Source organism: Stigmatopora argus, chromosome 15, assembly GCF_051989625.1.
Source record: "Stigmatopora argus isolate UIUO_Sarg chromosome 15, RoL_Sarg_1.0, whole genome shotgun sequence".
Taxonomy (NCBI): domain Eukaryota; kingdom Metazoa; phylum Chordata; class Actinopteri; order Syngnathiformes; family Syngnathidae; genus Stigmatopora; species Stigmatopora argus.
In genome coordinates this window covers 404,221-427,998 of record NC_135401.1, presented here as the reverse complement: position 1 = coordinate 427,998, position 23,778 = coordinate 404,221, and the positions used below count along the sequence as shown (strand labels likewise).

The window sequence follows — 23,778 nt, the reverse complement described above, 5'->3', positions numbered from 1 at the left end:
TCAATTGGAAGTGAATGAGTTTTCACAAATAAAAAAAAATCAAAGTCATCATAGATTATTGTACTCACTGGCACCCCATGAGTTAAGAATAAACTCTCATCTCAGATACTTTCACTGAAACCAACAGTCACCGCCAGGCCTCCCACTTTAATGGAATTGGGATGTTAATGGCAGGCAATGAGTTAAATACAAAAAAAATACTGTCAAGTGTCACAAGCCATGTATTCCTGTTTGATTCATTTTAATTATTATTTAAATTATAATTACAGTATTCCTTTATAATGGTATTTGTTCATCATAAAAAATAAAATAAATATTTTCAAAAGATAGGATAAAGATGATTTGTTTGTTGAAGCACAATTGGGACCTGGCAACCACAGATCATATTTCAGGTGAAATGTTTTGGCCAAGGAACATCTTTTAAAGGGTCAACATTTGACAATTATTCCAATTGAGTGAGACAACCTTTGTATTTTCCAGCATTTACTGCATACATGTTTTTAGATACAATATATTAAAATATGATAGTTTTTTGTTTTTCTGCTGGTGGCGGTGTCCCGTCTGACCGGCATCATCGTATGGCTTTTAGACATGAAAATACCATCAAAAAGTAACAGTTTGCATCTGGACAAAAAACAAAAATACTTTTTTTTTGAAGAAAAGTCTTTCTTTAGCGTGAAAAATGGTTTCCTCAAATTCCAGTAGCTTATGATCTTTCCGAGGTGATACTTATCTTTCATTCAATAAAGACGCATTGTTTATTCACAATGCAACGCCTGGGTTTTAGTGGATTGTCTTTATATATATAAAAATAATAAAAAAGGGGGGTTGAGAATCCTCCACGCGGACGTTTTGGTTCCATTCAAAAAGGCACCATGTTGTTTTGTCCTCCCAAACAGTAGCTTCTTCATCGGAGTGTTTCCAAAGTGTTTCTTCTTTTGTTATGCATGTAGGGAGGGTATAAACGTATGTCGTGTATATATATATATATATTTGGATGAAAGGCGTTTTTTTTTTGGTCACATGAAGCTTTTTGCCGGGGCCTGCTGGGCGTACCACTGCTGCCGCTGCTTACGAGACTCCACCTCGGACAGCAGCGCCTGGCGGTACGCCTCGTACGACTTGACGATGTGTTCCAGCTCCTTCATGAAGAGCAGCTTCAGCATGCCCTGGTACGTGTCCAGGTCGGCCAGCTGGAACAGCTCCCACTTCAGGATGTGGTCGTACCTGCCAGAGAGAGGGAGACACGTTCAACTTTAGCTCATATGTGTCAAAGTGGCGGCCCGGGGGCCAAATCTGGCCCACCGCATCATTTTGTGTGGCCCGGTAAAGTCAATGAGGAGTGCCGACTTTCTGTTTTAGGATCAAATTCAAATGAAGAGTATAGATGTATATTACATTTCATGATTTTCCCCCTTTTAATTCAATCATTGTCATTTTTAATCCATTTTTTCTGTGTTTTTAGTTCAAAAAACATTTTGTAAAATCTAAAAATATATATAAAAAAAAGCTAAAATAAACATTGTTTTAGATCTATAAAAAACGGAATATTCAGGCCCTTTAATCCAGTTCATTTAATCCATTTATAAAAATAATAATCGAAATATTCTATCTAAAATGGTCCGTCCCACATGAAATTGAGTTGACGTTAACGCGGCCCGCGAACCTTTAGCTCATTCTGTTTCATGCAATTCATTTCAATATATGAATGTTCCATTCAGCATTCACAGACTAGCTTTAGCAATAGCTTAATGCTATCAATGAGTTCAATTGCATTAACAGCACTGAATGAGCGCAACTGCAAAATGTTGTCAGCACTCGCAGAATAGCTTTAGCATTAGCTTAATGCTATCAATGAGTTTACTTGCATTAACGCCGGTCTTATTCAACTTAAATTGCTGTCAAGTCTTTACTCAAAGCGTAGCGTTTGTAAATTTGGACTCAATATATTGTATGGTACGGTTCACATTCCACTCCGCTCACAAAAGCCAAAAGGCGAGCGTCGCTAACGTCTTAAATGGTTGGATCCGTTTCTTTCCAATAATACAGTCAGTACTCACTTGAGCGGGGCGCGGGCGTAGACCTGCAGCCAGTCCGGGATCTCGGCCGTGTGGTAGGGGTTGGCCGGCACCAGCACCGGCTGGTTCCTTTCGCTGGGGCGGGGCTGGTAGGCGATGGGCGGGGGCGGCAGAGGCGGCGGCTGGTCGTAGCGGGGCACGCTGCACAAAACAAATGGAATTGAACAAAATGGCATCCCAATGACACAATATTTAGGACAATTCAGCGCCGACGCACCTGGGAGCGCAGGGGTGGCGATACTGCGCCCTCTTATTAATGTGGTCCACGTAGTAGACGCCGAACTCGGCCGACTCCACCTTCTCCCAACCCGGCGGGAGCCCCTCTCGCTCCAGCGGGTGGCTCCAATGCGTGGTGTTGGTGTTGTGGTCGATGTAGTATTTCCTGCCGCGGATGGTCCAGTCCACGGTCCAGCCGGTGGGGAGGGGCATGTCCTCGGCGCTCAGGCTGGAGAGGTTCCCCAGCGACTTGGCCTGGATTCGACCGATCCCTGCGGAGGGGACCGCAAAAAAAAAATGTTTTTCCTCTCCGCCGGATGAGAAAAAGGGCCGGAACGTTGCTTTTGAAAAATCTCCCAGGGCTAGCGGGGAACGGATCGGGTTGCAGACCCGTGGAGGGGGATTATTTTAGACATTTTTTTGCCTCTGTAACGGTATCAGAAGGGGGCCCGTTTTTTGTTTCATGTTAAAAACCAAATCTGCAAATGGAGTCAGAATTCCTGGATTTGTTTTGGAGTGATTTTGTAGGCAAAAGTACACACAGGCGAACAAACAAATAAAAATACAGAGCCAAATATACAACCACGCGCTTCCGTAGGTTTCACCCGCTGGTGGAGTTAATGACGTGTACTATTTTTGTTTGGATTTGTAGCGGCCGCGCAAATAGAGCCTGTAATCAGAGACGTTGCTGCGCGGACTCTAGCCGGGTTCGGTGTGAAACGCTAGCTAGCTAGCTAGCACTCATTCCATGATGCCGCCGTGGAAGATGAAAGTAGGTTCCTGTGCCCCCCAAAAAGCATCTTTTAAATGCACTGATGTGTCTAGAAAGGAGAGCCTATAGTCATATGCTCGTTAAGATAAAAAGTTGAAACGCACGAGATGAAGCAAAGCCAGAAGCTAGAAGCCTGTGGCCGCATTCCTCTCTGGCTGATTTGAGCGTGACGCGCGTGGACCAGAACATGCGGCCAGGATGTGAAAAGACTTGTTCACGCAACGCGGCCTCAGATCTGCTATCTTCAAGCGCCGCTTTACGCGCTACGCCGTACTTCTGGGGCCGCGGCAAAACCGTTTGGAGACCACCCTGCTGGGGAAAAAGTCGAAATTGCTGCGATTTGGGTCGCTGTGTTTACCATCTGTCCTGTTTGGCCATTTGGAAACTGTCCCATTTGTAAAATGCGTAATATGGAAGAAATACAGCCAATATTTGCAAGACGAAGGCAAAATACCATTTGCCGGTACTATGTAATTTCGTCAATGGAATTCAAGTATTCCGCATTGTCCCGCCTACTTGTTGCACAATAGCTAACGGACTTTAGCTGAGTCTCAGATGGAAACCGATTGCAAAAGTACAAAAACTACATCGTGTGTGTCCATTTTTCCTTCCCTTTTTTTCTTTTAAATCCTGTTTTTTTAGGCTATGATTATCCCCAAAAACTTTAAATGTAACATTAACAGGTGCCTATTCAGCCTGTTGTTTTCCATTGAACTATTTTGACTTTAAAGTAAAGCCCTCCCTAAAATGCGACTTATTATATACTATTTTCCACTTCTTTGTGCATTATTTGCGTGGTACGACTTATAGTCCGAAAAATAGGGTCATTAAAAACATTCATCATTGAGACCTGGCATCCACGTGGACATCACCAATTGGGTTTTTTAGGCCCTATTTTTACCCCAAATGTTAATATCCGCACTTGTGCACGTCTTTACGAGGTAAAGTTGTGGATTAAAGACAGCTTGCTAGTAGGGGGGCTTACCTGAGGGGGGTCTGCTAGGTGTGGGTGGAGTGTGTTGGCGTGGAACTCTTTGGAAGTTGTGTTCTCCGTGATCGTAGTAGCGATAATCGTCCGGGAAGCGTTCGGGCATCCTCTGGGATGGCTGCTGCTGCCGCCCGTCGTAGTACAAAGGCTCCCCGGGATGATAGTAGTAGCGTCCGCCATCCCCGTTCTCTGACATGCCGCCGCCGCTGCCCCCGCCGTCCACCAGAAAGGACTGCAGCGAGCCGGCGTACTCGTGCGGCAGCTCTCCCAGGCTACGCGGCGCGTACGGCGGCGCCGACAAGCGGTGGCTCTCGCGACGGCCCGCCTCCTGCGGCGGACGAGGCGCGGCGGGGCGGAGGAAGCTCTTGCTGCGGGACACACCGGGGTCACGGCCGGGCGCCGACGGGTAGGCGCCGGGCCCCATGTCGGGGATAGGCACATCGGCGCGGCGGGGAATGGTGGGGCCGTGACGGATGAACGAGGGCATGAGATCTGTTGGGTCACAAGCAGAGAAAATTGAATTAAAAAATGATGAGAAAAGGTCATTAGATGTTTAGAAACAGTTCAAAAGGCTGGTGTCGCCCCATCTTGTTTGCTAGCACTTTGACCATTTGTTTACGTAATTCTTTCCCATACCGTAAGAGGGAGCTTATGCACTAAACTTGGATCGAACCACACGTCATGAGTACAGTTAAAGGGAAAAATAGTTGCTACATAGAATAGTACAAGTGACTGTCAACTCAAATTAAGACAAAAACAATGCATAATCATTTCTCTACTGTGGTGCCATAGGTGAGCATCGTGAGGAGATACCGTGGGACAATTGAACACACTGGGACACAATAAGGCACAATGTGATACAAAGCGGAATAAATGGGACACAGACGAGCGCAAAGAGACCCAACTGAGTGACATTACGGGACAAAGTCCGAAAAAAAAATACAATAGCGGGCATTTTACAAAGCTAGCTTATGATGGCCACCATCTTATGACACGAATACATTGTATTAAACCAAAGTTGAATCATGTCGATAAACTTTGGTTGAAACTTCGCAATGTCCAGATAAACGCCGTTGATTTAAAACCGCAAAGATTGACCACATTTTGACGAATGGAGGCGGAAAAATTGCGACTAAACGTTTCCACGTCCCCACCGTGATTTGCTGAGAAGCAATCGGCAGAAAGTGGGTACCGTCGATGTCGGGCTAGGCTAGGCTAGGCTAACTAGCCAGCTGCCTGTTGCTTACTTCGGAGGAGAGGCGACGTTTCCTTCTTCACATATTTCCCGTGGACTTCGGCCGGTTTCGACGACTCGCTTTTGCTCTTCTTTCGAGAGAGCATAATAATGGCAGGGTGCGGGGCGGGAGGGGAGAGAGGACGTCAACAACGCGGCGCTGTCAAGCGCTCCGCTAGGCGACCGCCCCGCATTGCTCGTCGCCAAGCGCGGAGAGAGAACATTTTGGAAGTAACTTGGGAAGAGGAGGCGAGCTAGCCGGAGGTAGCCCTCGGCTGGCTGCTCGTCGGCAGGGTTGCCAGATGAGGAAAGTCGGGAAAAGTTTGCCCACTTCAGTACAAGCCAGTCCCAAATTAGAACCTCCCCTTCCTTATATAGTACAATTCTATACATCTTTTCGTATTATAACGAGCAAGAAAATGCCAATGCAATGCATATTTCTATCCACGAGTCTTCTAAAAAAATCCTGATTTGGGGGAATTCCAACCAATCTGGCAACGTCGGATTCAGATCATAAACATCAAATATATGAGATATATGAGATATATATTGTGAGCCAGGAGGGACAAATGGCAGTCGTTGACCATTTTGCATCTGTGATAGTCCATAAAGATGATCTACTTGCAATGAAGCGTGTACTTTGAAATGGGTAAAGATACTAACTCCCTTTTTGATCATGTACTAATTTTTTTTCAGATGACAATTTGCAACACTCATATTTCGGAAACGCAGCAATAACATTCCCATTCCCCCATTAGCCTAAATGTTATTTCCTAAATAAATCGGTTGCCATCGATTTCTATGGCGCGTTGACGTCACCTAACGGGCGTTTCGCACTTCCGGTTCGAAGAGTTGCGCGAGCACGCAGCTAAATTGGGAGGAGGCTAAATTAGCCGGCTAACTGGCCTACGCCCCTCGACAACTAGCGACCTACTTTGACCAGCGAAGAACCCAACAACTGACAAGGTTTCTATCGATAACCACACTTTTTCTCTCCCGTTGTCTTCTTTTACACCCGGCGGAGTTGACAAACTAGCGAGCTAGCTACTTTGGCATCTGCTGTTTAGCCGAACCGAGCTGTCAACAGTACAGCAATGACTTAAGTGGTTCGGCCAAATAAGTCCGTAGTCTTGAGCGTGAATGATTGACGTCATTTTCTCGGTCCACGGTGGACTTTGTTACTCATTTGTGCGGAATGGAAATGTTGAGTGTGTGTGTCCCTCAACTCTGATGTTTCTTGTGTATGTGACACTCCCTTGTCGCTTGCTTGCCAGTTTAGCCGTGTCAAGAAATACTCAGTCACTCTTGTCTTTCGTTTCAGGTCATGTCGGATTTCTCGGTGAGTTTCCCCTCTCTCTTGTGGTTTTTGGTTGTTGTTTCTCCTTTTTTTCTTCCTCCCCCGTACGATGACTTTTGCTTTGCGTCATCCAGTTGACAGACGCGTTGGGAGACAGCACCCCGAGCCGGGCCAAACCTCAAGGCAACACCAACCCATCCGGACCGGCGAGCAACCCGGGCTGGCCCTCAGCGGCTCCCGGCGCCCCCGCCCAGCCCTCGGCCCCTCCGCCCGCCCAGTTCCCCTTTCCCTCTGGCCCCGGCGCGCCGGGCCATTACCCGGGGCCCCCTTCGGCGCCGGGCGGATTTCCGTCCGCCCCCGGCCATCCCGGGCAGTATCCTCCGGCGCCGGGGGCTCCGGGGCAGTACCCCTCCGGCCCCGGGGCGCCCGGTCAATTCCCGGGGCACTACCCGCCCGAAGGCGCGCCGGGTCAGCTCCCCGGCGGTCCGGTCCCTTACCCGGCCGGACCGTTCGCCTCCGGTCCCGGGGCTCCTCCCGGGCCTTACGGCAACGTGCCTCTCCCGGGCGCCTACCCGCCCGGGGGTAACGGCATGTACGGGCCCGGCGGCCCGGGCGCTTTCGCCCCTCCCACCGGCCCGGGCGGCTTCGCGGCGTTCCCCCCCGGCGGCGGTTTTCCCCCTCTTCCGGCCGGTTCTTGGGGATCCGGCGGGGCCGGTTTCCCACCGGCACCGGGACCGTTCGCCCCAGGGTCGATGGGACCGTACGACAACCCCGCCGCTCCGGGAGGCATGCTGGTAAGCACGACTGACGGCGTCCGCTCATTTTGCTTGCTTGCTTTATGGTTTCTGACATTTTTGCTTTTGTTTTGGTTGTTTTGGCCTGGCTTGATTCTTTTCCACCAAGGCGTTTAAACCACAGGGGTTGAAAAAAAATGGATAAAATTTCCTCTGTAGCACAGTTTGAGCCTGGCGACCCGACAGGTTTATAAAGTCCTTTTTGGTTCCGATAAGTACAATATAAAAGCAAATGATTTGATTGACATATCCACTTATCCAGCGTTAATCCGCCAATAAAAATGATTGGTCGTGGTAGCCCGAGTGGAAACGACAACTTTTTTTTTTGTTGGTGTCTTTTCTCACGGGGACACAGAACTTTTCTTTTCAGAGACTTTGCTTTGGGGAGGTGACACGCATCGTCAATGAGTTGAATATGATCCATTTCTGCTAAGGTTATTTTTGAAAATGTCTTTTTGTCTTCCAGCCCAGATTTTATCCGCCAAATAGATGAAAGCGGATAAAGGACGTCACCTGCAGAATCAACGTGGTTTGAACTAAAACCTGGTGCCTGGTGTACTACAATGTTTTTTGGGGGATTATTGGGGAAAAAAATGAAAAAGCTGTATTACTGTCAGTTAATAAAAGGTCTGGTTAACCTCATTCCACTTTGAAAGTAATGACTTGGATTTTTTTCTTCTTTTAGTTTGATGGGCTCCAAAGGGACGCTTTATTCTGAAGTCACGTGATGGAAATAAAACATGGACATACGTTGTTTTTTCTTTTTTTTGCAGATGGTGCCGTACGATCTCCCGCTCCACGCCGGGCTCATGCCGCGTCTCGTCATCACCATCGTCGGGGAGCCGGTTCCTGGGGCCAGCAGGTTTGTTATGTTTGGGGGCGGAGTTAAAAACGAACGCCATTGACTTGCAACTTTTCATAGCATATTTATTTCAATTTTCAACCTAGAGTTGGGTCCACGGGCCTTCAGTTTGACAGTCTTAATAATAAAGAAAAATGTTTTTGACAGTTTGGAAGCCGTTTTAGCCTCCTTTTCTAACGCTACGTATTTTGGCCACTTCTTTCAGGTTCCACGTGGACTTTATGAAAGGTTCTGACACGGTCTTTCACTTCAACCCTCGTTTCCACGAGCAGACCATCGTCAGGAACGCCAGCATCGGCGGCTGCTGGGGTCCCGAAGAAAGGGGCGGCGTCTTCCCCTTCGTCCAAGGCCACCGTTTCGAGGTAAGCCGCCGGTAGCGGCTCGCCAATCGTCTGGCGCTCATTTCCCCATCTCCTCCCCAAAGCTGAAGATCCTGGTGGAGGAGGACGTCTTCAAGGTGGCCGTGGACGGCAACCACCTGCTGGAGTTCGAGCACCGCGTGGGCGGCTTGGAGGACGTCTCCCTGCTGCGAGTGACGGGCGACGTGGCGCTGTGCAGCGTAGCGCCCAACATGATCTGAACGCCGCTCGCCCGGAAAACAAAACCCGACCGGAAGGAAAGATCCAGAAGGAAGAGAACGCGCACGTCTCGGGAAAAGTTAGTAGAAGAAGGAAGATTATCTCTTCCCGGGCGGGCAGTCTTGTTCATAATTTATCCAAGTAGATGACACTCAAATGCTGAAAATAACGCTTGGCTATATACTACTCACGTTAGGACGATTAACCTCGACGCCTCGCCAAACGAAAAGCGGCGTCGTGTCGTGACCCGACGGAAAGGACGTCGGGAATTAAGTGTGTTAATTGCCCCAGGGAAACGTAACGTGGCGCCAGTGTTTCTTGTTTCCCCCGAGATGACGGAAAACATTTGAATGACTGATTTACCCCGCCCACCTCTCAAAAAAATGTATTGTGTGTATTGGACATGTGTCTGAAAAAAATAAACATGTCAGTGATGCTTGAATTTCATGAGTAAAGTACTTGGAATTTGTCAATACCACTACATTGAACACATGACCTAACTCAAACCATCTGCAAATATTTAACATATTTAAGTTTTACTAATTATTTATTAATAATCGTTTGATATGCAACATGCCTCACAAGGCTGATTTTCTTTTTCTTATAGCTCAGCTCAAAAATAATTTTGCTATTGAAGATATCCCACAATTAACTTGTTTTTATTCGTTATGCATTCTTAAATCATTTTTTTTTCCTTTCTTTTTGAGTACATATATCATTAAATTATTTTAAAATAAATTACAAGGCCAAGTATGGAGTCAATAGTATCCTGGTTTTGTTCATTTTACTCTGTTACATAATGAACAGGTTTTCCTAAAAACTATTTCAATATATAAGATGCTTATTACTCTTGATTTTATGTAAAATACATAAATTCAGAATGTTTTTTTAAGTAAATGTGACATGAATAATCAAAATCAAATAAGTGTTATTTAAACAATACTTTATATAATCGTAAATAATGTGATACACCTATGGTTTGTACTTGTCGCAAGATTTTCTATTCCATAATTTAGAAAGGCATATAAAAAACGTTTTCCATTTCACCTCTGCTCTGATTTAAAACGTTAAACGTTTTTGACGACCAAAATAAAAATACGTAAGTAAACGAAGGAAACAGTATTTCTTTAAATTCCGCCCTTGTAGCGCTAGGGGGCAGCAACTGCACACAACGCTTGATCTTGCGCCATCGCGAGCAAGTCGCGGACACTTCTTTAATGAGTTCACCTTCACACAATTAAGTTTTTTTTCTTTCTTCCTGCGTTGCCTCTTCTTTTAAACAATATCCTCCACGACAACCATGAACGGCTCGCTATTATCTAACACGGTGGACATTAAACTCAAGCGAGGCCCGGCAGGTAAGGATAATTTCATAGCGACGGGGGTTAGCCTAGCCGCTAGCCGCTGCTACGCTACGTGTCTAGTGACGAAGCTACTGAGCTAATGCCGAACTAACTCGTCAAAGTAGTCAAAAGAAGAGCGAACTATGGTCTAGCCGGCTTGTTAAAATATCTAAGCATAAAAATGGGGTCAAACTAACGGCTGGTTGTGGATCATAAACGTTGTATTTATGCAACCATGTTTTCCCCCCTATCAAATATATGTTGGTACAATGGTACTTTCCTTGCTCAAATTATTATCCCAAGAGTTCAATAATAGTATTTTCTATGGTGGTGCCTCATATATGGAGTTGCCCTTTCAATTTTGTGATGGGGAAATGTAGTTTGACCTAATAATATCCATTCAAACAATTTAATGAAAGTTATATACATTATGTTACCTTGGTTTAGGAGTGCTCCAAAGTTAGATGGTGTGATAGATTACCTTTACTGCCTTTTCTGTCGACGCTTTTTGAGTAAAGTAAAAAAAAAAAAAATTACTTAAAGCTGCCTGCAGGTTCAGAATTTGCCAAGAGACGGGCAGTTTTTGTTCATTTTGTTCTTGTTTTGCAGGTCTGGGCTTCAACATCGTGGGCGGCGTGGACCAGCATTACATGGACAACGACTGCAACATCTACGTGTCCAAAATCAAGGAAGATGGTGCGGCGGCGCTTGACGGGAGGCTCGAGGAGGGTGACAGGATTTTAGCGGTAAAATCAAAGGCGCAATTCCCTTTTATTGGCAAAATGTTGGAATGACACCCTTCATACGAGTTGATCTCATTAGATTGTAACTTGAAAATAAGTTTCCATACTAGAGATGTCTCGACCGTATATGTTTTTTTTGCACGTGATTCCAATTCACCACATTTTTGAGGATCTGTCAATACCGATACTTTGTCAATGTGTTAAGGAAAAAAATGGAGCACGCCCAAATGCAATTAGATCAATGTATCTTGAGATTTTAGCCATATTCAAGTTTTTTGTTGTTACATTTAGATCAACGGCATCAAGCTCGAGGGTCACACACACAAAGCTGCGGTTGATTTGTTCCGAACAGCGGGTGAAGACGTGGAGCTTCGTGTTCAGAAAAAGGTACCGTCGAAATAATCAACAAAAAAAATCCACTATACTGTTTCTATAGTCCCACCTGCCATCAGCTATAAAATGTTTCTAGATTCCATATAAATATACCGTCTTGCCCCAAATATAACATGTTTTTTCATTTTTTTTCTTCTGCTTTTGCAGTCGTCCCATCACGCAAACGGTCCGTTTGATCCCCAAGCCGAGCACGTGCCTCCAGCGCCCTACCTGGGGATACTCGCCGTGCTAACGGGAGCCGCCGCCGCCGCCATATTGGCGTTCGTTTACTTCCGCAACGTCAGAAAGGCGTTTTAACAAAGCTGTCTTGTTTTCCCAAACAGCTTGCTTTAGACCAAAAACATGGAAAAACACTAATTTTTCTTTCGATAGCGACCGTTCACCGCCAGAGCCTCCCAGTCGAAACGGATTGGACGTCTGCCGCCGTCACCGGCAGCCACTTTGTTCACCAATCGCGTACGGAGGCTGAAACAAAGCGCACTACTTGACGACGCCCTCTAGGAGTGTGTTGCGGGTAGGGGAAGTTGTTTAAATGATTGAAAATGTCCAAAAATAATGTTCATGATGAATTGATGGAAGGAATTTAATCAAAAGCGCAACTGGATTAGAAACATTTCAAGCATTCCTTTTTGCAATGTTGGCAAGATTGAAGGATAAAGAAAATGGAATGCAATACTAGGCTGCAACCTGCAGGGGAGCTATTGAGTTACTTTCAACTTCGAGATCCATCTGTCGCAGTGAAAAAATATACTACACTTTCACATGAGATCAAATGAAAGCCATCAGATGCAATTATTCTTCCTATTTCCAGATGATGATAAATATATGTAGAAAACTTTTTTTTTTTTACAATTAATATATTGCATGTTGAAACGTCGCCGACTGTTGATAATCATGTTCGGCCAAATCGACGGCGATAGGCGTCCTCGAATTTAAATAAGACAGGACTCTACAATTTACGTAGTATGAACTCTAAAGCCTTGTCACCAAGTCGCCGCGTCTTGAATTTCCAAGACGCCGCCATGTTTGTGTTTGTATGTACGCCGCCATTTTAACAAACTCCTCCTTTGTGCATTCCCCTTAATTGTATACCGCGGCGTCAGTAGTTCTTTAAAGTATGAGGGGAACATTTGTGGGATTCTTAGGTTTATTTTTGCACTAGCCGCAATCACGCAGCGTGTCCGGAAAATTTCTATTCCTCTATTGTTTTGTAAATACATTTCATGTCACTCTGCTGCTGATTGTGAATATTGTATGCCGGAGGAGGAATGAGGAAAGATTAAAGTTTTACATGAAACAATTACTCGATTCAAGGAGGTTTTTTTAATTTGTAATATGAAGTTATAGATGTGAGTATGTGAGCGTTCAATGTGCCTTTTGTTTTTGTTTGTTTTTTCCCAAAACATATTCAAAGGTTAATATTTTTTTACCTTCGTATTCAAATACTATCATTGTTTTCCCCTCTAATACGACATTTTGTTTTCTTTCACACGTAATGTACGTGTACTTCATTTGAATTGAATTCTTAAGTGTCGCCTCATCCAGCCGCGCGGAACAATGACGTCACCGAGCAGCAGCGGGAAGGAGGGACCGAGGAAGTAGAGGCGGAGGTGGAGGAGGAGAGGAGAAAGGAGCCACACGAAGAGGCAGGAGTCGCAACCGCAGCGACATCCACACCGAGCGGACACAATTTCCTCCTAATTTCCCAGTGTTCGCCGCCATGTCAAGTCGCCGTAGCCTCACTCGCCCGCTCGTAGGACGCCGGTCGTCGGCCAAGCTCCGGACGAGCACCCCTCCTGGAATATGCTAATGGTCGAAACCAACCGCCAGCGCCCACCGCGGACCCGGACTTCCCCGCCAGTTTCCTCGTCAAAATGGACGCCCACCCTAACAGGAGGAGAACGCTCGAGCCGTCATTATGAGCACTTTCGGAGCCTTTTATTGCACTCGGCCTCGAGCTTTTATGCCTTTCGCGCAGTGACATTCTGTCTCGGCGCGTGCGTGTGGATGCAGCGTGGCCCAGTGTTGGTGGCGGAGGAGGGGGAGGAAGGTGTGGGTGCGCGCGCGCTGGCTGCCGCTGAGATCTCTTGGAAGCCATGGCCAACGAACCGGTCGTCCTCAACGTGTATGATATGGTAAGGGTCTTTGCCTTTTTCGTTCTTTATTTTCCTTGACGGCTTTCAAGTCGTGCGTTGGTCGAGAATGGACCATTTGGTAATGTGACACCTGCCCTGCCCTGCCCAGCCTAGCATCCTCTCTCTCGGTCCCGCATCACTCTCCATCGAACCCTTTTATGGACAATGGGCACAAGAGTGGAAAAGCTGTTCTGAAGTGAACCATTTTTAGAGCCAGTGACTATTTTTGGCAATTTGGAAAAACTTTTTATATTCATATAAAGACCCACTGTCCACATTCATGGACTTTTTGGGTCATTAATTGCCCACATTTGGCATACTAGTGTAGTCTACTACATCACCTGAAATGTGGTGACCAAGTCCCAGTTATGATATGTTATTTTTATTAGGAATCATTACCGAATCTAGACCGTTTTACGGATAATTAAATTACTTAAAAACAGAAATACAGGGCCCATAATAACATTCTACAGGAGTGCCTCCGTTTAATAGCATTTTCATTGTTTTCTTGTCTGCCATTGACAAGAATAGACATCCAAGTCATTTAAACTTTCTTATTTAGAGACAAAATGGTTTGGACGTCTCGTGCTGGCAATGGCGGCTAACGCGTTAAACGACGACGGCCATCCTGATAACTTCGTTTATTAACTACACATTAAACTTGAGATGTTCCGATCACAAGTCGTCAGCCGATACGGAATACCGATCCGATGATACCTAGCCAATTTATGCCAAAACCTACTTATTTTGGTTTCTTTTTTGAGACCACCATTTTCCCATTTCAAACATTTGCATGAAAACAATTCAATTGAAACTAAAACGAGACGGATGGAAGTTTTCCGTCGGAGTCCACGCCATCGTCGCCTCGCCGATCGACGTATCGATCCGGAGCCAAAGTGGACGTACCGCAGTGCTCCGGAGGTGAGCGAAGAGGGTGACGGCTCCTTTTTCCACGTGAAATCAATGCGCCAGCGACGGCGCGCTCTCGGCAACGCCAGCTCGGGAAAACAAGGGGGAGGTCCTTGAGAAGAAAAATGCTCTTCTTCCTGCTTTCCGCCATTAGGACAAAGGTGAAGAAGACAGATACACCAGAAGTCAAGATTGCCTTGCATCACCTCCTCCATTATTGATAGGAGACTGCTGCTTCTGATTGGTTCTGGTCAACAGCGTCCATTCATTTTCCTTCATTTTTTAAACAGAAAACGGACAAGAAATGAGATTAAAACATGTTTTATGAGATAATTTTCAGACACGAATGAGAATTAAATAGTACTTTTTCCCTCTAAAGCTGTTTAAAAAAACTCTTCAGTGGTATCATCATCCCACCTTGCTTTAAAATGTCCATATCATTGTTTGTCTTTCTTTCTTACAGTTCTTCTCCTCCTCTTCTTTTTTTTTTCGTCCTTTTACGTCCCAATAAAATCAGGGCTAATCTTTACTCTTCTCTCTCTTTCCCCGCAGTACTGGATAAACGAGTACACGTCCAATCTGGGAATCGGGGTCTTTCACTCAGGCATCCAGATTTACGGGCGAGGTGAGTCACGCCGTCACGTTAGCGCGCATCCCATAAAGCCCAAAACCCACCAACGCAAATCCCCTTCCAATTCTGATTTGTTCTGGACTCCCCAACTTGGCTTACGACACCATTTAAATAGTGTACGGTGGACTTCACGTCGCCGTAGTGATATTACCTTAAGCTTGGGCCTCTCAATTAAACAAATGACTACTTTCATATTGCAATATTTCCTTCTCCAAATGGAACATGTGCAATGGTGCTCATTATAACGTGACCCATTTCTCCAGGCTGGCTTACCACTGACTCATTCTAATGTTTGTTGGAGTGCGTTTTTTACCCACAATCCCATTCTGTTCAGCCCATTCATCAAGAAGTACAACCAAAATGACACTTTTGTAGGCGTTTTCGGTCATGTAAACCAGCATATTAATGTTTTTATGTGCATGACCCACATACAATTTGTTTACGTTTTGTTTTCTTGTTGTTGTTTTGTGTTTTTTTGGGGGGGGGGCACTAGAGTTTGCATACGGGGGCCACCCCTATCCTTTCAGCGGCATCTTTGAAATCAATCCGGGAAACGCCGCCGAGTTGGGAGAGACCTTCAAATTCAAGTGAGTCGTCAGTGAGAGGTCAACTGTGTCAAAGGTACGGTTCGTGGGCCACTTTGGAGCTCATTCAAACACAATGAAATGCTTTCGTTTTGCCGACAAAACCACGTTTGTGAGTTGTGCCATCGACGGCACTTTCCTACTGGTTTAGTCGCCCCCTGCTGTCAAAATGGCAGCCGATAAGTTCATCACCCACCTTAAATTGTCCAAAAGCCAACATGAAGTCACCTGGAAATGCCCCAAAATGAGCAGAAAGCGACAAATAAACAAAAAGTATGCCAGAAATGCGCTCAAAATCAATAGCAAATGATCCAAAATTGACCGGAAGTACCCTAAAATGATGCAAAACGAACTCATTGCCTCCTATTGACCAAGATGAATGTCCAATTCACTTCAACTGGTCATCTTTCAGTGCCATTGACGTTCGCTCATTAGCCCCTCCCCGTTGTAATTATGATTGGACATCTCGCGCCGTCACTGGTGGCAAGTCGGTGAACAATTTGGGCCACAGATAAACGGGAGCTGGAGCTGGCATGGACGTGGTCCGCGAACCAAACCCACTTTGACACCCTCCACTTGAGCATGGCTTCAAAAATGGATGATTTGTGAAGCCATTGAATGAATGTGGTTGTGAACAGGGAGGCCTTGGTGTTGGGCACCACCGACTTTGCGGCGGAGGACATGGACAAGATCATGGAGGATCTGGGCACGGAGTTCAAAGGCGACGCTTACCACCTCATGCACAAGAACTGCAACCACTTCTCCTCCTCTCTCTCCGAGGTCATTTTATACCTAAAAAGTCATGGGTGTGGTCAGCGTAAACTTCATTTTTGTCTTTCAACTGGGATCTATTTGCCATTTCAAGGTGTGGTGGACCAATATTACTCTCAGACACTCTAAGAAGGCTTTGATTGGGTGCCATTGGTTCACAAGAGTGGCTTTGAAAACGAAACGGATGACCAGACCAAGCCACCGACTGGTACTCGGTCGTTTGGTCGCCCGGAAGGTTATTGATAATTACCATTTAAATGGTTGCTCAAATTCCCTAAATACAAACTGCCAATGACTATTTAGTCATACTTAATGCCCTAGTAATTATTAGGCTAAAGAAAAGCTCCAAATTTCCCGGACTTTTATTGTTTTTTGTTGGAGAACTTGTTAAGACCGACTGACTGACGTCGCTTCTTAAAGGGACAGCGCATGTACATACAAACTCTTTCTTCTACACTCACACGTGGGCTCAGTGAAACTGCTCATGGCCATTGTTGGCTTTTATTCATGCGTAGACTGTCTTGTTTTACCTTGTTTTGTCGCCGGTCTTTTGGTCGCCCGTTGTCGCGGTCCGGGCGACCAAAAGACCGGCGACCAATCGACCGCACGCCACCGACTGCTCTAAAATGATTTCTATTCTTTTTTTGCTTCCTCCAGCTGTTGTGCGGCCACGAGATCCCACGTTGGGTGAACCGTCTGGCCTACTTCAGCTCCTGCGTGCCCTTCCTGCAGAGCTGCCTGCCCAAAGAATGGCTGACGCCGGCCGCCCTGCAGAGCCACATCAGTCAGGGCCTCCACAAGGACGAGCGCCGACGGCCGTCCAGCGACGACGACGACCGACCGTCGTCGTCCGGGGCCGCCGGATCTTCCTCCTCCTCCTCCTCGCACAGCTGCCGCCACACCCGGGTGTGAGGTACCGCCAGGAGCCGAGTGGGAGAGGAGCAGAGACTTGTCAAAGCCACTTTTCTTGGAGTGAAAAACTGCCTAATGCCGTGTGAGCAAAGTCCTCCTTGTGTGGCTTTTACTGAACACTAACTTTGTACGGTGATCTGACGGTTGACGCTCCCAAAAATTGCCTGCCTTCGACCTTGAATTGGTGGAAAAGTCAACCTCTCCAGCCTTACGAGCATGAAATCCGAAAGACCCGAGGGAACAAAATGCGCACGGAGTTTGACGCCGCCATTTTAATAGGAAGCAGCCATTCCCATCCTGAAAATTCAGCCTTCAAAACCAGGTTTGTCCTCAGACACTTTCATTAAGCAGCAAAAGTTTGGGGTAAATATTGGGGGTTTCACAGTCAATGAATCAGGAGTCATTCATCCATCAAATCAAAAGAGTTCAAAATGTCTTTCAACGTTACCATCTTTTAGATCTGTTGTTTTTCCATTCAAATTGACATATTTACATGTATATGTTCATTAATATGTACTGTCCCTTTATTAAATAAATTAAACTCAATCCCATACATCTAGTTTCTAAGCAACATGAATTTTGGTTAAAACGCCATGGATTTACTAAAGTTATGAATGTCTAGGCAGTGCATGATGGTGAAATACATTGACAAAGACTACTTCCCATTTTCACTTCTTTTAAAGTTAACGTTTGTAGCGGTTTTATCTTCAACCTACCCCTTGTTTTCGTTCGACTCAACTAATATGGCCAATCGAGTATCGTCAAAACATTTAGGGAGAAATGCAAGAAATGATTTCGTTTTGCTCAATTTGGACACTTTTGACGTGTGGAATGACGCTTGATCGAATCTGGCAACAAAGCGTTTTGGCAGGACGACGCTCGGACCTGGCAACGTTTGCCTGCCCCTATCTTTTCAAAAAACTACTTTAATATCCGGTTGTGACGTATGTAGTGTATCCCACCCTAGTTTTAGGCAGGGCGTGCCCCGTAGCAATTCTTATTGTAGGTTTGTTTATTCGGGCATTTTATTTTTACAAATTTAAAAGAAAACAATAACGTCAATGAACTGCCGCAGTGAAGCCAAGTGAAATTATTACCGTTGTCACTTTAATGCAGTCGGGAACGTCCCCGGATGTGGGGCGGATACAGCAGCCAATTATATTGCAGCAAACCCCCCCTTCTTCCAAGGCTACCACTGGGATTGAGTTAACGGCCAGTTGCGAGTTCGCCATTTTGAGGTAGTCGAGTGAAGCTTGGGCAGAAGTAACATTACCAGCGGCCCTCACACGCCTCAATTCCAAAGTAGACGTTCAACGGAAAAAAAACGAGGTGAGAACACGACGCAAACCCTGATTAACAGCATTTGTAACTCAGTCGTCAATGTCTTTTTACACAGATTACAGATTGAAACCTTATATTCCGCGTCAAATGCTTGTTAGCTTGCCATGGCTAACAGACATCGTGGCAAGCTAGCAACAAGCAGCAAATTTGTTCACAATAACATTTGGGCTTATTCGCTAAGATAATCGTCCCTAAAAGCATACTTTAAATTTACTCTATGTCGTCTTAATTGTGATTTAAGTGATTGCGTAGGAGATATTATCGCGATGTGGTCGTAGTTTTGCTCGAGTTTAGTAGCTAGGCCTCGAGTTGTTTGTCTTCTCGAGCGCCAATGTACTACAAAAACCCTAAATATTAAAAAAAAGGGGATTTACAAAGGTATTTGCGTATAATTTGGAGCCTATTTAAAGTATAACTGGGAGTCTTTTCTGCAAAATGATGACCTGATATGGGTTTCACAAAACTTCCAAATTCTCTACAACCTAAGATTTGTTGGTTTTATATAATAGTATATACATCAGTAACTCGTATATACGTGTTTTATGTATTTGTACGGACGATTATTCTAACACGTGATCAGTATTTTTCCATTCATATTTTAAATAGTCTTATTCCAGTTTGTCTTTGTAGTAATTGATCAAACGCGCTTTCATTCAGAGACTTCTATTGAATAGAGACTCACAGAACCAGTCTGGTTATATGGGGGCGTTGGGGGGGGGGGGGGGGGGGTGCTATGGTAGAATAGTTTCCATTGAGAAGCTGAAATTCCACGTCTGTGGACAATTTCAACTAACTTTTACCTAAAAAAATAGCAGAATGATTTGCCTATTGATTAGCTTTGAATGGTATATTCTATTTAAAATTGTCTATGTAATTAAAGCGATTAAAAAAAAATTCAATTTACATCTACTCGCATGTGTGTTTGTGCTGAAGGGCCTTTTGATGTGGCCCTTGCGCAAGAACTTTTTGAACTTTGGACCACTTGGTCAATCATTACATTTTGTAACCATTTAATGTGCGTGTTGTTTTTGTTTTCCTGCTTTTAGGTGACCATGAGTCGAGTGTTCATCGGCCGCCTGAGTCCGCACGCCCGCGAGAGGGACGTGGAGAAGTTTTTCAAAGGCTTTGGACGCATCCGTGAAATCAACTTGAAGAACGGATTTGGTTTTGTGGTCAGTTTGGATTTGCATCCGGGTACACTTGAGTTAGCGGGTGTCTTAACCGTCGACTGCCTCCGCAGGAGTTTGACGATCACAGGGACGCCGACGACGCGGTGTACGAATTGAATGGCAAAGAACTGTGCAGCGAAAGGTAAACCCCCGTCGGTCCCAAGTCCGCGGCCGTGCGCTCGCCCGTGTTTCATTTCCCGTTCTCGTTCCGACAGGGTTACCATCGAGCACGCTCGCTCCAGGAGAGGAAGGGGCGGTGGTGGAGGCAGCGGAGGAGGTGGTGGAGGAGGAGGTGGTGGTGGTGGAGGAGGAGGGGGAGGCGGCTCCAGAATGGGAGGCTTTGGTTCCTATCGCCCAACGCGCAGTAGCGGTTCCAGGTACGCCCGGAATCTCTCGACCCTCACGTTCGCTATCGATGGGCTGTTTGCTGTTGTATTCCCTTGAAAATATTCCCAAAATGATGCACACAAATGTCCTCCGAATAGGATAACGCACGACCACTTGCCAACGAGAAGTAGTCTTGAATGAGCGATCGCGGGAGCTAACAGGCTAAGGAAGGAATAACAGCCTACCCACCTATTGATTGTGGGTAATGAAGTTTTATTCTGAGAAAGGGTGCCATTGGCTATCGGTGTTGTCTGCACGAGTATTCTTGTTTACCCACAAAGCCCTCATTTTGCCCACACATGTGCATTGTGTGTTTCCTGGTCGAAACTCGTCTGAATAAATCGTTCAGTGCTCGTAGATATAGTAGTTATACACGAAAGAGATGCGGCAAAAAAGCTACAACAATAAACAGCCTCATGTCATGACCACCCGGCTTGGTCGCATTTCGAAATTTGGATCGTATCTAGGGAGAATTATTTGATCGAAATTTTCATGGTATCTTGAGCATCTCGTAGGTAGAGCTGCTCGTAGGTCGAGGTACCACTGTACATCCAAAGACTTTTTATCGTATCATTGTTAATGCCTAGTACTTATTTATGCGTGCACTTAATGGCCTAGCTTGAAATCTAGCGGTAGTTGACAATCGAGGCATTCAATGGAATTGAGTTAACGGCAATGACCTACGCAGGTACGGACCCCCGGTGCGCACGGATCACCGCCTGATCGTGGAGAACCTGTCGTCTCGCATCAGTTGGCAGGTAAGACCGGCCTGGGCCTTTGCCTTTCCTGTTGTTAGATACCCTTGATTTATTTATTTATTTTCTCCCGTTAGCTTGTTTTTTTTCTTCTTCCCTCTAAATTGATGCAGCATTTCACTTTAGCCAATTGGCCGCCTTTTTGTTTGTTTGTTTTGTCTCCTCCCGGAGAGAGCGGTAAAGTACCGTAGACGGCTAGCGTAATGAAAAAAGCCGCCTCGCGCGGTTGTTGAAAAGCGGGCAGCGCGCGGGCTCCTCCTCCACGGGGGGTCGGCCAGCCCTCTTTTTTTTCTTTTTTTTTTTTCTCCCCCCGGCCGGTGTTCTGAATGGTGTCCATCTGGTGCCTCTCCTCACACGCAGTTGCCGCAGGTCTAAAGGTCTCGGATGGGCCCCGCTAGCGGGCGAAAAAGCGGTCTAGCGCAGGATACGGTAGCCTTAGGAGGTCCGTAAGCCGGTCCGGAGGTCCGGAGGTTCTGTGGGCTGGCATCCCTCGGCTGCTGTAACGGAGGGCCGCACCCGCCCTGCCCTGCCCTCTTTGGTTGGGCTCTTTTTCTGTGGCTGCGACCCATCGCGGGGGGAGGGGAGGGTCTTGAGTGCCCCCCGCCCCCTCCCTCCAGCCCACCCGCCCGCCCGCCCTCCTTCCGCTGCTACTACTACTACTACTTGCTCTCTGGTGGTTCCGTTCTCGTGGAGGCGTCCCGGAGGTCGAGGTCGTTTCTCGAGGGCTTAACGCCGCGTTGGTTCCCATTTGCTATTTGGACACGTGGCGCTTTGCTAATGTCTTCCTGGTAAAGGACACGGTAAGTAGCATTACGACTCATGTGATTTGTGTTCTTTCCATTTGATTTTTGATTTTTTTGTGGGCGGGGGGGGGGGGGGGGGGCGTTCGAGTTATCCGCGACGGCGGGGGTGGGCAAACGCTTTTTAGAAGAGAGATTCTGTTCATGCTTTTAGAGTGAATATGGCTTTTGGTTTCATGTAACCCATTGCCTTCAATCGAAATTATACCCACCAAAGGGCCTTGAATCCAATTGAATCCAGGCACACTTTGCAATTACAATTCTGATGATAACATCTTCACATTAACAATAAACCCGGCGGCAGCACTTTTTTTTTGCAACCCACAATCGCCACCATATCATCGTCGACAGCTAATGAATAGCAGTGAAATCTAGCCATAACCACAAAATGAGTGCAGTACTTCAATTGAAGCTCCTTTGCCCACCTAGCCAAGCGCGTCGTCCTGTTTCCACAGCAAAGTACCGACTGAGGAAAACGCCTTTTTTATTTTTTGCAGTAAAGACTGCTGAGAAGGTATTGTGCGGTGGAAAGGGTTTTTGTTTTTTGGGGAGAATAATGGCGACATCTGAATTTCATTTTTTTCTTTTTCAAGTAGCTACGGCTAAATGAGTTTAGTCTGCACACTAGTCTAGCCCGCTAGCGTGTGCGTTGCTTTTGTTGCCCGTGTGCTCGTGTCTCTCCCCAGCAGGTGCGCTCAAAAAAGTCCGGTTCCACGGGACGCTGCTTTCGTTCTAACTCGCCCTCTCACGCAGGACCTCAAAGACCTGATGAGAAAAGCCGGAGAGGTGACTTTTGTTGACGCGCACAGGCCCAACAAAAACGAAGGGTGAGCCGATCGCCCAGCGCCGTCCGTCCGTGTTTATGTCGATGGTGACGACCCTAAACGCCGACCGCTTTCTCGCCCGCAGGGTGGTTGAGTTCGCGTCCCGAAGCGACATGAAGAACGCCATCTCCAAACTGGACGGCACCGACCTGAACGGTCGCAAGATTAAGATTTTTGAGGACAGCCGAGGGTGAGGAACTCGGCCCCGCGCCATTGTTTATTTGCAACAAACGTTTGACCCTTTTTTTGCTTCTATTTGGACAGGCACAGCCGTAGCCGCTCTCGCTCCCGTTCGCGCAGCCGAAGCTACTCGCGCAGTCGCTCCCGCAGCCGCAACCGCTCGAGGAGTCGCAGCCGCTCTCGCACGCCCAGCCGCACACCGGAGAAGAAGCCGGCGGGAGGAGGCGGCGGCGGTCCCAAAGCCGGCGACCGCTCGCCCTCCCGCTCCAAGTCCCGTTCCAGGTCTCGCTCCAAATCCCGTTCCAAGTCCCGCTCTCGCTCCCGATCCCGGTCCCGCTCCCCCCCGCCTGCCCAGAACAACCAATCGCGCTCCCGGTCCAGGTCTCGATCCCGCTCGCGCTCTCGCTCGCCGTCGGCCGAGAGCAAACACTGAGGCCCCGAGGGCCGACCCATCGGCTCCCGCCCGGCCTCCCCAAAGTCCCGTTTTGTCGGCCAGCTTTTCTTTTGGTCTTCTTTCAATTCCGTGTTTGCATCAAGTGTAGCCGTTTCCGCGCGGGCTGCGCCACCGACGACATTTGTTGGGACTCTGTCAAGAGATTATGAATAGATGCGGGATTCCTAATCATCCAAAACTCACTTTTTCATGTGATGGCGAAACAAGTGACTAATGTTTTTTTTCTTCTTTTTTTTGTCGTTGTACTTTGGTGAATTAAAGAGACTCGCCTCCCCCGTCATGGGGCAGAATAAACTTTTCACAAACCATCAAAGTCTTGTGCTTTTGCTTATTCAGGGTCAACATAACTTGATTTATCAAAAAAGCCTTCATGTCACGCCGTCCGGTATTTTCACTTCTGGCACTACTAAAAAGGAAAAAAAAAAAATTAAACTTTAAATTCCATCCAGTTATCAGGCAGAGTTTATGGGACTTTTGAAAGAAAATTTACAAAAGGTGCAGGTTATTGCTTGAAGCCTTTTCATATCAAATCCATTTTCTCTCATTTTGATATTGTTTTGTGGTGTAAAAAGGCGATACTAGCGGTAATAAAAGCAGATGGGTGCAGAGTCAACCTTTCTTGCTAATG

At 46.5% G+C, this 23,778-nt stretch overlaps 5 protein-coding genes across 6 annotated transcripts; 4 read left to right on the top strand and 1 right to left on the bottom strand.

The window, feature by feature from the left end:
- Positions 1–224: 224 nt before the first annotated feature.
- sav1 (salvador family WW domain containing protein 1) lies at positions 225–6,027 on the bottom strand. The gene is made up of 5 exons (XM_077621855.1): positions 5,302–6,027; positions 4,052–4,546; positions 2,296–2,566; positions 2,061–2,219; positions 225–1,227 (listed from the first exon to the last, which is right to left on the bottom strand). The coding sequence occupies exons 1-5, from the start codon at positions 5,393–5,395 to the stop codon at positions 1,020–1,022; spliced, it is 1,227 nt and encodes a 408-aa protein (XP_077477981.1). The 5' UTR covers positions 5,396–6,027; the 3' UTR covers positions 225–1,019.
- A 74-nt stretch (positions 6,028–6,101) lies between these two features.
- Positions 6,102–9,261, top strand: lgals3a (lectin, galactoside binding soluble 3a). Its single transcript, XM_077621856.1, has 6 exons — positions 6,102–6,254; positions 6,610–6,627; positions 6,720–7,379; positions 8,153–8,241; positions 8,447–8,603; positions 8,666–9,261. Exons 2-6 carry the CDS (start codon positions 6,613–6,615, stop codon positions 8,819–8,821), a joined length of 1,077 nt encoding a protein of 358 aa, XP_077477982.1. The 5' UTR covers positions 6,102–6,254; positions 6,610–6,612; the 3' UTR covers positions 8,822–9,261.
- Positions 9,262–9,972: 711 nt separating this feature from the next.
- Positions 9,973–12,598, top strand: synj2bp (synaptojanin 2 binding protein). The gene is made up of 4 exons (XM_077620945.1): positions 9,973–10,177; positions 10,772–10,908; positions 11,197–11,292; positions 11,446–12,598. Exons 1-4 carry the CDS (start codon positions 10,120–10,122, stop codon positions 11,593–11,595), a joined length of 441 nt encoding a protein of 146 aa, XP_077477071.1. The 5' UTR covers positions 9,973–10,119; the 3' UTR covers positions 11,596–12,598.
- A 297-nt stretch (positions 12,599–12,895) lies between these two features.
- LOC144089787 (deubiquitinase DESI2) lies at positions 12,896–17,793 on the top strand. Of its 2 annotated transcripts, none has more exons than XM_077620939.1 (5): positions 12,896–13,433; positions 14,895–14,967; positions 15,467–15,560; positions 16,196–16,337; positions 16,986–17,793. In XM_077620939.1, the coding sequence occupies exons 1-5, from the start codon at positions 13,395–13,397 to the stop codon at positions 17,238–17,240; spliced, it is 603 nt and encodes a 200-aa protein (XP_077477065.1). In that variant the 5' UTR covers positions 12,896–13,394; the 3' UTR covers positions 17,241–17,793. The 2 variants fall into 2 exon arrangements, with proteins under 2 accessions (XP_077477065.1, XP_077477064.1); XM_077620938.1 differs by having other exon boundaries at positions 16,196–16,422.
- Positions 17,794–18,403: 610 nt separating this feature from the next.
- Positions 18,404–23,463, top strand: srsf5a (serine and arginine rich splicing factor 5a). The gene is made up of 8 exons (XM_077621857.1): positions 18,404–18,569; positions 19,628–19,753; positions 19,822–19,892; positions 19,966–20,127; positions 20,826–20,895; positions 22,446–22,519; positions 22,602–22,706; positions 22,781–23,463. Exons 2-8 carry the CDS (start codon positions 19,634–19,636, stop codon positions 23,127–23,129), a joined length of 951 nt encoding a protein of 316 aa, XP_077477983.1. The 5' UTR covers positions 18,404–18,569; positions 19,628–19,633; the 3' UTR covers positions 23,130–23,463.
- Positions 23,464–23,778: the final 315 nt, after the last annotated feature.